Raw genomic sequence first — 18270 nt, 5'->3', positions numbered from 1 at the left:
TCCCACTTGAGAGAGCTGTGAGCCCATGGCTCTTCTTCTTCTTCTGTTCTGTTGTTGTTTTCTTGCTTTCTTGAATGATTACTCACTGCCAATGGCGGTTACCTTATTCTTCTCTTTCGTATTTTTTTTTATTACTATTTAGATTCATATTCTTATACAACACTATGGGTAATAACAAACATGAATTAAATAGTTAATAATTTTTTTAAAAAATATATTGATTAACTATTTTTTTGAAAATAAAGAAATTAAAAGTTAAATTTTCATTAAATATATATAATAAACCATAAATGTTTAAGAAATTATAAGGTAGAGTTATGGAAAATTTGCTGTTGGGTGGTGTAGTAGAAGTTGGAAAGCTGAAGAAGCAATCAGGCAAGAGCAGTGAAAATTCTGATGGGAAACAAACAAGTGTTTTATTAGTCAGAAGAAGTGAGGAATAAAGAAAAAGTGGCATCATTTCATTATTAGTTAATATTTATTTTTTAATTGAATCTCCTTGAATTCAAGTTGTAACAGTCTCATTCCTTTTTCAACAATTCTGACAGTTGCAGTCTCTCTATGGGAAGCTCAACTTTTCAGATTGTGTTATTTGTTTGATTTTGACACTTCCATCATGAGATTTTGCTTTCCTTATCATGCATTTACATTGGGTTATGAGTTGGGTTTTTGTTATCATTTTATTCCTTTCCTGTTGTTTTAATAGTGAAACAATTTCCTATTTTTCTTTTTTTTTTTTTAAATTTAATTTAATGATCATGTTAAACGGTGACATAATAGAGAGGTGGTTGTGGTTGATTTCTTGGGCAAATGATATATATAAGTCATTCTCTCGTGTGATGATGAAGTTTTAAGGAGGTTGATTTGGCAGAGGCAGAGAAGAGAAGAGAAGAGAAGAGAAGAGAGAAGGCTAAAGGCTTCCATCAAAGAATCAGAAAGTGATACTGATAGGGTGCTTACCTCATGAGGAGGGTGGCCTAGTAAAGCCTTGAGGCTTGAGAGGTACACTTCCTTTTCTTTCGGGTAATCATCCCATTGCTCTTATTTTCTCCCCCATATCTCCAAAGATCATTCCATATCTCTTAACCCTCTCCTACCCTCTGTCTACCTCTCTCTCTCTCTCTCTCTCTCTTTTATTATTCTATACTAACAGACTCCCTTTTAATTTCTGTTCCACTCTTTTTTTATTCTTTCCTCTTTTGTTTATTTAGTCCGAAAACAATTTTCAAATTGTTCAGTTTTAATCCTATTATCTGCAATTATTTGTAACATCTTGTTTACGCTTTCATAACAACACATTAATCCATGGTATGATGTTAAAAGCTCTTAAAGAAGCTCCATTCACCCTTGCATACACCTAAATAGTAACCGCAATAGCTCGAATATATTTAGATTTCTATTAAATTAAATTTAAAATATGTTTAAGTTAAAAATTAGTACTTACAACGGGCTTAAACAAAATTGATAGGTACTAATTACTTGAATACGTTTATATAAATTTAAAAAATAAAATAATATATTAAAATTTTAAAACAAAGGTTTTAATAGATTAATATGGCCATGCTCTCAAAGATGTTGGAATGCTTGCCCATTGTCATGGACATGAAACTAATACAGCATAAAAAGCCAATTTAAATAACATAACTCCTGTTTCTTTACAAAAAAAAGGAAAACAAAGAAACTAGCCTAAACATATCGCAAGCAGACTTTTTTTGAAAAAGAAACAGTTGATAAAGACGGTCAGTCCCCCAAGACGGATTTGAGGCTTCCTTATGGAACCAAATCCTTGAGCAAAGAACTCCACAAGTTTATGAACGAAAACCACCACGCAGGTCGAAATTTTTCGCATCATTCTTGCATGGTGGCCATCTGTTTACCTGGGCTAAACTACCTAATTCTAAAACTGCATTACCGTAGCAGTTTCATTTCCACTTGTTTCTGCCCCATTATGATACAAATAAATGAAAACATTTGCCAGATGCAAGTTGAAGGTAAGAAACTAACTAATTATTAACATATTTACCATAAACAAACAAGCCTAAAAAGAAGTAGAATTGTACAAAACTTTCACATCTCCCTAATAATATAAATGCGTATAGACGAGACAAAAGCATCCCCAAAGTTTTAATGATGCAGTGGCAATACAATCCCACAATGAATTAATTAACTGGCATCTCAAAAGATCTAACCCTTCACATACAAGCAGCCTCAAACAGACGACTCCCATCACAGGCTTCAAACTAGCAGATCCAATCAAGCGGGTAGCAGCAATTAAATCACACATCACGCAGAACCCGACCAAATACTCTGAAAGGATACAGCCGCACAAAATTGTAGCATATCATTATCCCAACAACTCCATAGAAAAAGCATAACCTAGCATATTGTTCTCAATTCCAATCATCCCACTAAAGAATTCCTTTGACACAGTTACACAGGTGAATAGATATATAAATGCCCAAATGATATTTTTCCCTTAGCTCTTTCACACTCAGAACCTTTATAACAACTTCTCCGCATAAGACCAAAATATTCCCACAAATAAATCTAAGCACACTCGCATCTGTAAGTTACACTTGGACCCAACAGAAGGGTTTGATCTCATCCATCACCTGAACCTCCGCCAATTTGCAGACCGTTGCCTACTCCGAGATGAGTACCGAGGTTCTGATTTGGAGCCATTCTCTCCAAATCCTCTAGCTTCCATTTTGCCCTCCATCCCAATTGGCTCCCTTCTCCTATAAGGCTCGGACTTGGGAGAATCTAACCTCTTTGTTTTTTCCACGTCATATGCTAATGGTTCAATTCCCTGCAAATCAGGTTCTGGAACAAAGCCAATAGGCCGTTTTGCTTCATCCATTTTTCTAAATGTAATAGATATCCTAACATAAATAGAAAGAAGAAAAATTAGTTCACAGAAGTCTAACTAAAAAAATAATCATAACCAAACAGGGAGAATTAAGTTTCAATTGAAACCTCTTTGTAGGAACTGAAGGCACGCAATGCTTAGAGATATCAGCTGCATTTCCATTTAATACAAGCACAGACCTGGAAAAGAGAGAGAGAGAATATGTTGACCTTAAGATTTTGGTTCCTTCAAAAAAAAAAAAAAAGGGCAAAGGTGCATACCAGGCAACAATTGAATAATGCAAAAGATTTAGGAGAGAATGAGAAAAATAATTAAGGGCAATGGATTCAAGTCACACATTAACATAGACTCACCCCACAGGCAGAGGGATTGCAATTGATCCAGCAAACTGTCCAGCACCAACAACCTTTAGGTTTGATCCAAATACTATATTGCACTCACTAACAAATGACACCGTGCAGAAAGGCCGAAGAAAATCATGGTTGTCAATATGTGGAGGTATACAGTCCCCTTCATCGTAAATATTAACAATACAACTATCAGGCACACAGGTTGGAGGGAGAACATGCCATCTGATCAGCCTTCTAATTATCACTTTAAAGAGATTAGGTATGGGATCAACTAGTTCATTGTGGAGGATGCCAGGTGGATTGCCATTTTTGTCCTGCCAATAGAATATTGAAATTGCAAGCATGGTTGTCAAATTGAGATCTGAATCATGAATAAAAACCATAATTTCTAAACTGAGAATTAAAATGAATCATAAGATTCCAAGCAACTTCACAAATCAGTTAGAATTTACAACTGATACATTATACGTATAAAACAAGAAGTATATGCATTGGACAATGGAAAGCACTGAATAATTAAGTGACCAAAAAGGTGATTGCTTTTGAGGTAGGTAATATGGATCCCAATCCTACCATGATCTAGTCTTATTAAGCACATTTTTCCATTATCTAACATGCTCTATTTACATAACAAAAAAAGTAGAATTCCATAGTTTTGGTTGAATATACAAATTTAGCTCTTGACCTTTACACGAAAAGGTAATTGGCACCCTGAGCTTTTCATAAACTTTTAACACTGGATCTTTACAAGAGTAACTATTTAACCTCTATACATGGACAAGAGTCGCATGTGCTTTGAATCTTCATGAATTAAACAGTTACAATTTATAAAGTTCAAGGATTTAATAATTATACTTTATAAAGTTCAAGAGTTAGATAATTACACTTTTATCTAGATATTGGTACAAAAAACAGGTCAAGGTGTCGACTGATTTTTGTGTAAATGTCAGGAGTTCAATTATGTATTTAGCCCCTTATTCTTTATCACTTTGCATAGCAAAAGAAAATCAAACATAAGAACTAGACTACTAGTAAGTTCCATTATCACTTCTTATAAATGCATTATTTCTTTTTCCCTTGGAAAGAAGAACAAAGAAAGGAAACAAAGAAAAAGATGACGGAGGTAAAAGGGAAAGTAGGGGAGAGAGAAATGATTTAAAAAGAAAGGAAAGAAACAAATGGGACTAGGAGGAATTGATGAAAAGAGCAACTAAAGGAGTCAAATCTAGTTTATTTGAAAAATCCAAAGAACATATAGTTGAATCAAAATGCAAGTTACATCTAATATTATGCTCAATATCATTGCACATGCTCAATTCAAATCATCTGCTTTTTGAATATTGAATCATGGATGATACAATTCTTCTAACTAGGATTGCAAGCTCTTTAGCTTTCACAAAGATACTTCTTAACCACCATATTCATTGAATCACCACGAGCAACTTATTGAAAATTAAAAAGGGTCAGGACTTACTGGTGCATAATTGTAACAACAACCAAATTGGATTGTTATGCGCCCTTTGCCCCTCATCCACTTCTGTGGGGCTGTATACGTTCTTTCTGCACGCAAATTTCAGAATATTCCATATTTATAATTAGTAAGAACTATATCAACACAAATGGAAGAAAAAAAAACTACTTCTATGAAATTTTTTATCCATTCACATCACAAAATGATGAGAAGACAAATATTTTGGATAACAACAAAATGACATAATTTTGCTTTTCAATCAACAGTGAGATAGGAATATCATGAAAGAATACGAAGCAACCATGCATACCATATATATCTTGAATATATAAATTTTAGATTATAAATAATTACCCTTCAGCTCAACATCAACCGTGCTATTCCCAATCAAAACATAATTCTATGATCCCATCCAATCGTGCTATATTTTTAGATGTGAAACTCACAAGTCATAACCCTAGGTCAAAGGAGACACGCCAAGTTGAGTTAAATTAATTGAAACTCATGGACTTGAAAGAACATAAAATGTCAAATTGGTTATTAACAAATTTTATCTTAAGGAAAAAAAATGGCATGTTCACCCATTCCCAAACAAATGATGGCACTGTAAATTATAGTAAACAACAGCCAATTCACATGAGTAGGCAAAACAATGACTACATTGGTCTCTGAAACATCAATATCAGGAGAATCGGGAAAAAAACAGTTAACTTCAAAATGCAGGTGCAATGTGGCATTTCAATTATTCAGCCACTGCCAATAGACCCGACCCAGGGCAGGTTCAGCACCTGAACAGGACTGGACCAGCCCAGCTTAAACCAAGAACTAGCTTCTGTCAATAGCTCAAGGGCTGAACCAGACTGGCCATACAGAGGCCAGTTTGGGTCCCCTCCTTCCACTAGCCCTAAACTGAAAGCAGACCAATGCAAACCAGATTAAATGGGGAACCAGCTTGGGTTAATGGTTCAAGGGCCTGAACCAGACCGGCGATAGGGAGGCCAGTTCGGGTCCCCTCCTTCCCCCATCCCTGAACTGGAATCAGACCAGTCCTTTTTTTTTGCTTTTAAAAGAAAAAGGAGAGAGAGAGAGAGAGAGAGAGAGAAGAAGAAGAAGAAGAAGAAGGCCTTAGCCCGCGCCACATGAACCAAACTGTTTTCAAATCAGAACTGAAACTGTTAAGGACCAGAACCTGAACGGGCTGTAAAAGTGACCAACTGGTCTGGTCCTGGTTCATCCTCTGGTCAGGCCTTGAACTGCCAGGCACAAGACCAGACCAGTAGCCAAGCCTAACTGCTAGTCATTATACAATGATAGAAAACAATCAAACCAACATAGGCCATCCTTCTGTTGAGAAGGGAAAAAAGAAAACCAAAGCATTTGGTATATAGATCTACAGTGAAACAAAAACACCATAACTGAGACCAAAAGCTATCATAAACTGCAGGAGGAGAAAAAAAGGAAAATGACAGGGTAAAAGAATATTAAACATTCCATGATTTCGCTAGAGAAAACAATCACATCAAGGTGCTGATTTTTCACTATCCCCGCCCTTTTGGCCCTTTCTCAGGTAGGAATGACCTTAAATATATCAGGAGTTTTATGAATCTAGAGGCTTCTGGCAGATAAAATATACCACAAATTTTGATAATGGAATAAATTTAGAATGTTCCCACGCTGCTCAACCATATATTGATTAGAGCTATTGTGATTCTTCAGTGTTACGCAACATAAACATGCATTACTTTAAATTTTAATTTTAACAAAATTGGCGGCATGTATAGAAAAACATATGAGGTGACATTCATGTTCAATAATATCAACCAATCTCAAAAGGAAACCCATACCTATGGTTTTAATCAAGAAGACGCCAACATAAGATGAAGAAAAAAAAAATTGTTTTAGAGAATTTGCATATCCCCTTTTGTTTCCTTTTGATAGATACAAAAGTCATTACTATATATAAGAAAAAAGGTTTATAATAGAGTTGAAAGCAACTAACCTTTCAGTTCTCCTTTCATCCCCAACTCCTGAAGTTCATGCACATAATTAACTATCCTCGTCTGCTCTACAGCGCTGAAAACACAAGTGTGGAGTTCAAGTCCCTCAAGAATATTAACAATCCTCCCCCTGACTCTCTCCAAACAAATAAAATCCTTCTTCCTCTTCACACTAGTAAACCTAATGTACTCTCTTTGATCTCTCGACAGCTTGGGCTTCTCAAGCTCCTTTAATACCTTAATCTCCCCAGTCAAAGCACTTCTATTAACTATCGGCTTATTCAAGTCCTTCTGTTCCTCCTCCACAAGTTCATCTTCCTGTGCCATGTCAGCCCAAGAAATCCGATGGCTCGAGGCTTCAACCAAAGGTGCAGCACCAAGAATTCCACTAGTAGACGCTTCCGAAACAGGTTCAGACCACCCATTCGCTCCATCTTTCCAACTACCTAAAGAATTCGCGTCATCTCCATCCCCATCTTTCCAACTTCCCGAATCGTAGTTACCATCGTAACAATTCTCATGCGATTCAGCACTGCTCAGGGCCGCAGTCGTTATTGTTTTATCTGATTGTGAAGGTTCCGCTTCGGCATCAAGTCCTACAATTTAAAAAATAAATAAGTTACTAGAATATCAAGACACAACAAAATCATTGTTACAACTCCCAATATTACTTTCACTTAATCCCTCAAATTCACAATTCACATCTAAATTATAACCACTCCTCCCAAAATTTTGTTTTTTTAGAAAAAAAAAAGAAAAAAGAAAAGAAGAAATCAACTTGCAATATAGTAAAACTACCGTCCCCCTCAATTAAAGGACAATTAGGGTAATGAGAATACCAAGGTCGAGAAAGCGGATGCGATCAGAGAGGACTTGGGTACAGTGGTGACAGAGATCTCTGGAGAGAAAAGGGAGCCATGTGGTGAGGAATTCTGACGCAATTCGGAGCTCGGAGGGCTGATACTGCAAGAGGAAAGGATCGTCCTTCCTGACCCGGTCGAGATCGGACATGGCTGAGTTACGATTGCGAGTCCGATAAAGTGATTTTTGCTGGCAGAGGCTATTGATACCCTTTGGCCTTTGCCACGAAGTTTATGGAGTCAGAGCACGACCGTGTTTTTAAAGGAGTGTATATTGTGTTAATGTTCGGGTAGACTACTTATGGTTTTAAAAGTTCTTATTTTCCTAATTTATAAAATTGATGGATTTTGAAGATATATGGTTTCAATTTTAAAATTAACATATTATATAAAATTAGAAAAAAAATGTACTTAGATTTATATAATTTTTTAATATATAATAAAGATACTCTTATATTTTATATTATAAAGAATATTAATTCAGAATTTTAATTTTATTATAAATCATATTCCAAAAGTAATTTATCTAAAAATATATATCTATATTTCTATGCTAGAAAGAGGAAAAATAATTAAATTAGGAAAAAAAAAAGTAGGTAAATATATGACAGGTCATTTGGATTCGATTAGTTACTAGGTAATAATTACAATTAATTAAAAATCTTAAATAAATTTGGCAATTGCATGAGGATATCAAGGATTCCTATTCATATTAAAGGAATACCAAATCCAAAAATTTAATATAAAATCAATGTCAAAGTTTTTGTTTAATTAATTGATTGATTAAAATATATATACATAAAAAATTTATATGATTAGTTAAAAAATAATAATTTTAATTGAATTAAATTTATAAATTTACAATGATAATAGATAATTAAATTTGTTTTAAAAATAATAAGAATTTGCTACGTATAAATCTCGAGTATATCTATCTGTGTTTGGTCAAAATCAATAGCAAAGCTTTGGTAAAAAAAAAAGAAATCAAATATATGAGATTATAATTCATTTTAAATATATTTCATTTTGCATGATTTAAAAGATAGAATTGGAGTTATGTTTAAAATAATTTAATCATTAAAATTCGTTGATCTACTTTTTTTTAATTACCCTCAATAACAAAATAAATTATAATTTTTCTATAAAAAGAATATCATATCTGCTAATTTTTTAACGAATAGCAAACAAATATATCATTTAATAGTATGCATGTAGCAAGTATATTTAACAAAAGAATATAGTATCATCAATTAGCAAACCAATTTCCTCCCACTCTCTATAAATCGTAAGAAATATATTTCTCATTTTCAACCATTTTTCTCATTCCTTCCCCATTTTCTTTTGTTCACAACATCTTAAATATTTTGCTTTTCAATTTTCCATCCTCAGCCATTCCAAATGAGCTCAAAAAATAGTGAAAGCCCGGAACTAACACCTTTATACTTTGTTTGGAAGAAAATATAGTGAAATAAAATTTTTTAAAGTGTCTTTATAAAATAAAATTTATCATTGTTTTTAAATTTTAATAATTTTTTATCATTTAGAAGAAGGAGAATTTTTAAAGTTATTTGAAAATTTTTAAGAAAATCTTGTCAACTCACTTTAGTGGATTAAAATCAGAGGTTTTTGAATGTTGGAACAATGCCGCTCCATATCCAGCTCCATCAGTCATAAACATCCAGAAACTCCGACTCTAGAGATAAGGTTCAAACGACGTTCAAGAGGAACAGGAACACAAACCGAAGCGCATAACTAGCGAGGGCACAGGTTTTGTGATTTGCAGTATTGAATCTAATCTGGTACTGCACTAATATCAGCTTTTCTACCCATTTCCATTGCATTTCAGCTCAGAATTTCTTTTTACTCACAGCTTCAAGGCATCGTTGAGTTCCGCACCAGTAAAAATTCTGAATATGCATCTTTTCCAGATGTATGAATATATAATGTTTGAAGGCAATAATGAAACAGAATACCCCGATAAAACTGGAATAAAATTATGGCAATTACTCCAATGATCAACATTAAATGAATCAATACACCAATTGACAACTACAATACTGTAGATGAAACAAGCTCTCAAGAAGGAATGGCATGCACACTGACACACTTTTCTATCAAACAAAAGTACCAAGTTTCAATACATTCTTTGGTATTCAAATATCAGCCAATCTAATCTACAATGACTAATGTATGTAATAGAATGATGCATCAAGACTTCCACTTTCCGGCAAAAAATGAAAGAGAACTTCGAGGGGCAATAGAAGCTACAGCAATCTAAGCCATCCGATTCACAGCTACACGGCATTCATTGGCTGAGAAGTTGCCTGCACAACAGCATCTCTCTGTGTCTTACACCTATAGTAGAACTTCCAACATTCAGCAAAAAGCACAATGTATAATTTCCCCCCATCTGAACACTTAAATAGATAAATGAAGGACATAATAAAAAACAACTACTTAAGTTATTTTGCTTCCTTTATTTTAAGATGGACAATGGATTTTAGCTGGCAATTTCAAAGTATTTTTGCATTGAACATTATTGGCAAACAAATCCATTGAAGATTCAACGTAACCATTTGGACGCACTAGTACTGTGGAAAACAAAGAGGTGATGGAAAATTGTAGCTGCTGGAGAAGTTATAGTGCCTTCCACAGTTTTCCCTACTGCAAGGAAATGAATATGCAAAGAAAGAAAACAGAAGGGTTTGAAGGGAAAGGCCAGAGGGAGAGGGTATGGTTTTAGGATGCATAAAATAATGAATATTCCATTCACCAGCCGATGATGTATAAAAAACAAATATCCAAGATTAAACACTAAAGTTGTGCAGATTTACAACAACTCCTCTCACCAAACAATGTTGACTAATTACATTAGTGATATATAGTCAAATTTCCCGTAAATTCACTTCATACAAAAACTGAAACGCAAATAGTTTTGAAGGACATAATATAATCACAGATCAACTAGATGATATTCATAACAACCAGCTTTCAATATGCGGTAAAACAAATCCATTTAGAAACCAACCTATTGCACTGCGATCGAGATGCATAATTATGATTATGGCAATTTGTACACATCCAATCTCCATTACGCCATTGCTTTGCTCTGGTAAGGAAGGAGGAAAGAGTATTAATAATCAACCACAGAAGCAATTGGCAATATCATGCAGAAGATATAGGAACTCAGCCCTCAAAACATGCTCCAAAAGGCCAAAACAATCCAAGCTGGTGACAAATGTTTTAGAACATTTCTTTCACATCCTTATGTAGAGTAACCAATTAATCCTACAACTTAAATCACCATAGTAAATTTACTAATCAGCTTCTGAGTTTTTATTTGGTTTATGTAGAAAAGGATACTACCTTGCACTTGTCCCCCACAATTAATATGCCAGGAGTTATCTAAACAAGTCCTAGCTTTCAATATCTTTGCAGCAGAAGATTATATTGTTGCTCCAGTCATGGCCATTTTTTCATAAGATTACCAACTAAATTGACACAGCAATAATTATTTAATCAGCTTCAAGAAGAACAACATAAAAGTAACAAAAAAGCTTGACCTTCACAGTTAGTCACATGCTAAAAGCTAAATGTGCTTTATCTGTCATAATGTGTGTCTAATTTGACAAGTTGAACAATATGGAGTAGCTTAATCAGCATTACCCTTTTCCAAGGAGTGCAGGCGTTGTTAATTGAAGTGGGAACTGCACTGGCACCTGCCAATTTGGAGCTGCACCAGAGTTAACAATGGGATAGGTGGCATATGATCCTGGTCTTGGATCACCACTGTTCCCTACTACTTGGTTGAATACTGGATATGTTTGTTGTCCTTCATTTGTCTGATTGTTCTGTCGAAAGAAATATAAAATAAGAGCCTAAGGCAACCGTAATTATGAAGCCAGAACTTGCAATAATATATGAAAACAAAAAGAAAGACATGTTAAAAATCATTCCTTACATTTCCTAAATTCAATCTCTTGTTCTCCCAGTCCTGAGTAAAATCTTCAGATGCCAATCGCTTTGTTCCAAGTGCTTTACGCCAATAAAGGAGAAAAGAAAAATAGGTATAGATAAGATTGTGAAAGGAACACATTCCAAGGAAAGGCAAGTGTTTGACCATAAAAGAACAACTAAAATTACTGTAAAATTGTCAAGATGGAAACTTAATTAATTATAAAACTATACAAATGACAGTAGAAAAATGTTAATGACATTGCAACTTTGCTGCAGCTATGTACTGAAAAGAAAAACAACAACAACAACAATAATTGTAATGTCGCTTTCCTTCCAACAGCAGATACAAATAAAAGCAGCCACAGTTCTATGCTAATTCTTTACCAATTACAATGGAACAAAGAATGGGAGAATACCTGGTGGCACAGAAGCATTGCAATTTTTACACTGCAAATGCATAACAACCAGATCAGACACAAATATATCTGAGTGGAAAAAGAATTCTAGCTCATAGAACACTCAGTTAACATGGCCATACCTGTGCGCGCGAAGAGTAATTATGGAAGCCACAATTACACATCCAATCACCATTTCGCCATCCTTTTGGAACTGTTGGAGGTTGATTCACAGTGTTTATATAAGGAGGTCCGGAAATCTGGTTTCCACCTATAGGCCAAGTAGAAGCTGACTGAACTCCATACTTATCAGGTCCTCCTGCAGACCAGGTTGAAGCCAAGGGAAGTGGCTGCGGGAGTGCACCATTGCCAGCAAATCCAATATTCATCTTTTGTTCCAATCCTCCAGGGGCCCTGGCAAAATAATGTGAATAAGTTGGGAGAGAAGCTCCAGGCATTGCAATTGCTGGCATTGCTGCTACCTCCTTTGGTTGCCCGCATTTTTTGCACTTTTCTCTTGATGCATAATTGTTGTTAGTGCAACCTATTGATCCATTGCCATATACATGCAACCCAGAATGCAGCCACGAAGATGGAAAGGAAGCCATGTATACGCACACCAACCAGCCCATACGATACCAAAATACACATAAAAAGTGAAAAAACACAAAACACTCAACCTAATTGATAGCAAGTTCTTCATTTTAATTTGACCAAAAATATACAAAGAAATAGCAAGATAAGATGATAATCAGAAGGGGAAAAAATTATCATGCTCTCAACAAATACACAATAAATAAATAAACAAAAATCAAAATTTGAAGACTTCCCCAAGAAAAAAGAACTTAAGCCTACCAACACAATACGAGATTGAGTTTTGATGATAGTTCTTAAAATATATTTAATATGTGAAAAAAAAAGGGGCATGCAACTGGATCATCAAAAACCTTGCAAATAAAAAGGTTTTGGGAAATGGTTATTAACAAAGCCAGTTAGCTACTGTGATTGTATTTTGTGCAAACTTTCTTAACTAACTACATAATACAACTCTGAAAAATGTCCAGAAAGCTCCAGCAATAACTATTTCAGAAACACAAAAGCCCATCCATCTTCACAAAGATATTAGTAAGTAACGGGAATAACAACCAACAGTATAAGCATGATTAATAGCTCACCCCTAAATACAATTACTAAACCCCTTGCTGCAACTATTTAATACCTAAAGCGGAAACAAAAGTAGAATCAAACCAGCTAAACCCTAAACCCCCCCAAACAAAACCTATTGCGCCATAATAACAATGATAACAAAAATAAGCATATATAATTATCTCAAAAACAGAATAACAAATTAAACCCTACTGTTCCCATTAAGAAGATAAAATACCAATAATAATTCAGTCCAATCACCACAAGTATAGAATTCCAATAGTTATAGAGACACGAAAAAAAAAGGTAGTGAGACTAACCGGTGCAGATCCAATCGCCTATGCGAGGGAGCCATTTTGAATCAGCAGGGGTTTTGGTGTCAACGAGAAGACGAGGCTGCTTGCACCTATTGCAGAAGGATCTGAAAGCATAGTTCCTGTTCTTGCACCCACTGCACTCCCAATCTCCTTCTCTTCCTTCTCCCATTCTGTTTGCTTCTATTCCTTCTCCTTCCTCTTTCTGTGAATCGTTGACGGTGATATTTGGTTAAAAAGTTTGGTGTTTTTTTGAATTTCTGCTTTTTCAGGCTACGGAAAAAGAAGTTTGGTCTCTGATTCGGCGAGCCAGAAAACGATGCTTGAAACTGGACTTGAGGATCGCACGTCCGTCGCTCTTTACTTGCCCCCCCGGCCCTTTACGATTTGGCTTTAAAATTATTATTTATTTAATCGTTTTACCAATAATTAATTTTTATATTTCATCATTTAGGGTAATTTAGAGCCTTAAATTTAATTTTTCATTTAATAAAATAATCATTTCGCAAATAAAAATTATATGTTGCTATGAATCCACCATTAATTAGATATCATATATTTTTAATAGTCAAAATATCCAATATTTTTTTAATAAAAAATTATTTTTATTCATTACTTTAATAATAAAAAAATAAGAAATTAGTATTCTAATTTTACAAATTGACAAATTATAGATTTTATCAATTATTTTTCTTATTTGTTATTTTAAATATAAAACTAATATTCTGTAAGTATAAAAATTTTTATACATAAAAATCAATTTAAATAGACTTCACCTATAATTATAAGTATACAAATTAATTTTTAAGAAAAACTATAATTTTTAATTTTTGTATGTGCAAAATATTAATTTTATATTTTATAAATTAAAATTATATACTATAATAATAAATAAAAAATTAATAGATAAAATTCATAAATTCACCAATTTTCAAAACTAAAATGATAACATCTCAATTTTTATTTCTAAAACATGGATAAATATAATTTTTTATTACAAAAAATATATTAATCAGTTAATGGATATTTTGACCATTTAAAAATGTATAATCTTTAATCAATGGTTAATTTCTATTAATATCTATATTTTATAGATGTAATGATTATTTTATTATATAAATTAAATTTAAAAATTATTTTATAATTACAACTTTAATAAGAGATTATTTACAAGAGTTTTTATTAAATCTTAAAGATATTCTTATAAACTATCCAATCATTTAATACCAAAATTTTGGGTTGGAGTGAATTTTTCACTATACGCGACCACAAGTCGGTTTAAACAGTAAATCGAACCAAGTTCTTGACTCGTGAAGTGGCCTTAATATTTATAAAAAAAAGTGGATAGAGGGAATAGTTTCGATTCTCATTTTATTTTAATCTAAGCTGAAATAGACCCAATTTTTATTTTTTTAAAATTACATTTGTTGTCTTTAATTTTTTATTTTAAGTAAATTCTATCTCATAAGGCAATATTTCTGTACGGATTATAAAAATTTCTAAATCGGATGGAATTAGACTCGGATCAAAATCATGTTAAATTAAACCACTCATAATCAGTGGCAAAGCCACCTTATCTTTAAGGTGTGCTATTGTCCACCTTATTTATTTATTCCTTTTGCAAATATTTATGTAAAAATTTAATATTATTTAAGTATTTTTATTTTTTTCTTATTTGATTTTTCGAATTCTCTCAATTTCAATATTTAATTTTTATTTTTGTTAGAATATCTAATTCAAAAACTATATCATTTTTATTATTTTAACTATTAAATCATTGTGTTTATTCAATCGCTATAAATTATTTATGAAATAAAAATTAAAAAAAAAACAAAAAACCACAATTTTAATAAATATTGAACATGAGATAAATGTTCTATATAAATATATTTTATGTATATAAAACAAATAATTAAATACATTTTAGAATAAATTATAAATAATATATTTTTTAAATATATAGAAATAATAAATTTCATTTATTGTAGTTTAATTTGAATAACAAAATTTTATTTCCGTTCGTGCGGGCATTCTTACTTATTTTAATCTAAAATTCAATGCCAATGGCCAGGCAATGGGGTCGAAATCCCGCTTAAGCTTCGGCGAAGCTTTTCATCACCCCTCGATCCATGGAAAATTCCAGAGAAACAATGCGCAAAGGGGTGGAAAGTTTGGAGGGCATTTCATTTCATACTGAATTGTTGAATTGCGTAGACTCTTCCGGTGCGATGACTCAAGCCATTGGGTCAACAATCCCTGCCCTTTTCCATGTAATTTATCTTTGTAGGATTTTAAAATACTGTAAACATAGTAGAAAATTTTGGTGAAATGAAAAATATATTTTTTTATATAAACTTTACCTTAAATATTATTAAATAAAACATTTATTATTTTAACATTTTATAATTAAAATATTAATTTAAATAAAATTTTTAATTATAATACTGTAAATTACATCAGTAAATTTATTTATACTCTATCATTAAACTATTAATTTATTAATGAAAATAAATATTTATGTCAAAAAATATACCCAACAATTAATATTTTAGTATAATCATAGATAATTCTATATATATATATATATATATCAAAATTTATTAATTTTAATAATTATATATATTTTTTAACAAATATACATCACACTATAGTTATAAAATCAATTGTACTCTGTTAATAGATGATTGATCCGATAAAGCAACATGATGGTGCCATGTGTTGGAGCCAAGTGGCTCGGCGGTTTTACTGATGGAAGAGGTAATTCGGATGGTTTGCAATAGAGAAGCAAGTCATGAGCTAACGGGAAGTATTCTAGTGTTGGCAATATGATGCTTAAATTAATGAAGATGATAAGAAAAATGTTTAAAAATGATAAATAGAGAAAGAAACTTAAAGAATATGTTAAATACAAACATCTTATTCTACATGTAATATAAGTGTATTTATACTTGCAATATATTTATTAGACAAATTATTAAATATATCTAAAATACCATCTCATCATCATATTAAAATAGTACTTCAACTAATGAAATTACAAAACATTAATAAAAAAATAAAAATTTAGTTAATTTTTTAACTAATAGCGAAATTAGACTATTAAATTTATCCTGTTAAAGTTAATATGATAAATATTATTATTATTTTTAAATAATGATAATCACAATATTTATTTTTTAGATATAGTATGGTAAAGATTTTGCACCGCTGCTTATTGATACTAAGTTGAGGATTAAAAATACCATTGTTTAAGTGTCAATAGTATTCAGATGGTGTTATGTCTTGAGTGTTAACAACATGATAACGTTATAAATTGGAGAATTGTTAAAGTGTCAATCGTATTTAGGATAATTGTTAAAATACTTATTCGAGAAAAATATTAATTTTAATAAAATAATTTAATAAGATGCAAATAAACTCGTGTGTGATTTGTGATATATTAGTTTAAAAATTTTTACTTATTTGGGATAAAATCATTAAAATTGATTTTTCTTTTTATTATCCCGTATAAAAATGGTTAAATTTATTTTTTAGTATCACTTAATTAATATATTTAAAATTAATTTTCCTACAGAAAAAATATATATATAAATAAGAAGTGATAAAATATTTTTATCTGGCTTTTGTCGTATGCCTCTCTCCTAATGTTTAATTTTGAAAAAAAAACTGTAAAATAAAAAATTGGTGATCTATAGGAGATTTATAAATTAGAGTAAAATTTTAATAATAAATAAAAGATGGAGAGAAAGAAAAGGAAGAGAAAGAATAAGTTAAAAAAAGAAAATAGAGAGAGCCCCATTGAAGAGGAAGAAGACCACTTATCATGATCCGGTGGAGAAGAAAAAAGGAAAAATGGCCCATTCTAAGGTTAGTTCGACCAGCCCCTACAAAATCTCTTTTATCTTATTAAATTCTTTTTATAAAAAAATATTAGCATATTTTTTAATATATTCTGATGTGGATTCCATCTTTTAATTAAAATGATATTAGAAAGAAATCAGAAAAGATAATTCTCAACTATATTATTACCAAATAATTCTCAACTACATTATTACCAAATCAAATAAAGTTAGAATTTTTTTTTTTAAATGGGATTAAAGTTAGGATTAAAATCTTAATTCAATCTACTCATTTATTGCTTATTTGAACTAAAAATTTTATAAAAATTTAATTTAATTAATTCATCTGTTTAATAATTTTTACTTCATAAAATGAAAAAAAAATCAAAATTTGAAACTGAAAAAAATCATTTAGATAAAATCTTATGCAACAGCCAATTATAATTGCCCTAAATTATTTTTACACTAATTTTTTATTTGATTCAAAATATTTAATTTAAATTATTTTAATAATTCCGAGTTAGTATTATAAGTTCTCATTTTGTTTTATTTTCTAATCCCCACCTGGGATTGTACCCACCAGCCGTTGGTTAATTACAATTCTTAATTTATATTTCTTTTAAATGTTTTTTTTCCCAAATAAAGCCTTTAATAAAAATTCAAATCTAATTAAAGATACTGCATTAAAATAACTTATTGCATAATAAAAGTAATAAACTGCAAATGTTGCCCTTCCTAATTTTAGCTTATTTATCTCCTCAGTAATTATGTTAATTGAATTATCATTGGTTGGGTCAATAATTCTATGATTAATTATGTCAAGCATGGCCATGACCTAACCTAATGACTCGACTCGAGAATGGGGCCTGTGCCCAAGCAAGCTACCTACCTTGAAAGATAATGCCGATTACTTACAGGTCAGCTTGGCCTTTTGAGATCAGCAAAAGTTTTAACTTATATAAAATAAATATCAAAAGAAAAAAAATATAAACTTAGTCTGCATTTAACCAAAAACACTTTTCTTTCACTGATTGGTTGATGAAGCAATTTCAAACAGCTTTCCTCGTCACTG

General features: G+C 31.8%; 2 protein-coding genes across 2 annotated transcripts; both read right to left on the bottom strand.

The window, feature by feature from the left end:
* Positions 1-1985: 1985 nt before the first annotated feature.
* LOC110601885 (RNA demethylase ALKBH9B) lies at positions 1986-7827 on the bottom strand. Its single transcript, XM_021739272.1, has 6 exons — positions 7527-7827; positions 6690-7283; positions 4694-4779; positions 3223-3533; positions 2977-3048; positions 1986-2882 (listed from the first exon to the last, which is right to left on the bottom strand). Exons 1-6 carry the CDS (start codon positions 7696-7698, stop codon positions 2609-2611), a joined length of 1509 nt encoding a protein of 502 aa, XP_021594964.1. The 5' UTR covers positions 7699-7827; the 3' UTR covers positions 1986-2608.
* Positions 7828-9507: 1680 nt separating this feature from the next.
* LOC110601869 lies at positions 9508-13753 on the bottom strand. Its single transcript, XM_021739249.2, has 7 exons — positions 13366-13753; positions 12043-12443; positions 11921-11951; positions 11509-11582; positions 11214-11398; positions 10576-10656; positions 9508-9902 (listed from the first exon to the last, which is right to left on the bottom strand). Exons 1-7 carry the CDS (start codon positions 13529-13531, stop codon positions 9842-9844), a joined length of 999 nt encoding a protein of 332 aa, XP_021594941.1. The 5' UTR covers positions 13532-13753; the 3' UTR covers positions 9508-9841.
* Between the last annotated feature and the right edge of the window lie 4517 nt (positions 13754-18270).

The sequence above is a fragment of the Manihot esculenta genome, chromosome 1, assembly GCF_001659605.2.
Source record: "Manihot esculenta cultivar AM560-2 chromosome 1, M.esculenta_v8, whole genome shotgun sequence".
NCBI lineage: Eukaryota > Viridiplantae > Streptophyta > Magnoliopsida > Malpighiales > Euphorbiaceae > Manihot > Manihot esculenta.
Note: the sequence above shows the minus strand (reverse complement) of the source record. Positions and strands in the feature narration are given on the sequence as shown.

Coding starts and splice junctions, on each gene's coding strand:
- LOC110601885 (XM_021739272.1), bottom strand. CDS start 7,698: ATGTCCGATCTCGACCGGGTCAGGAAGGACGATCCTTTCCTCTTGCAG. Junction 7,284..7,526: donor CATCCGCTTTCTCGACCTTG/GTATTCTCATTA, acceptor TTTAAATTGTAG/GACTTGATGCCGAAGCGGAA. Junction 2,883..2,976: donor CCTTCAGTTCCTACAAAGAG/GTTTCAATTGAA, acceptor TATTTATGTTAG/GATATCTATTACATTTAGAA.
- LOC110601869 (XM_021739249.2), bottom strand. CDS start 13,531: ATGGGAGAAGGAAGAGAAGGAGATTGGGAGTGCAGTGGGTGCAAGAAC. Junction 12,444..13,365: donor AGGCGATTGGATCTGCACCG/GTTAGTCTCACT, acceptor ATGGATCAATAG/GTTGCACTAACAACAATTAT. Junction 9,903..10,575: donor TCTCGATCGCAGTGCAATAG/GTTGGTTTCTAA, acceptor GTTCTACTATAG/GTGTAAGACACAGAGAGATG.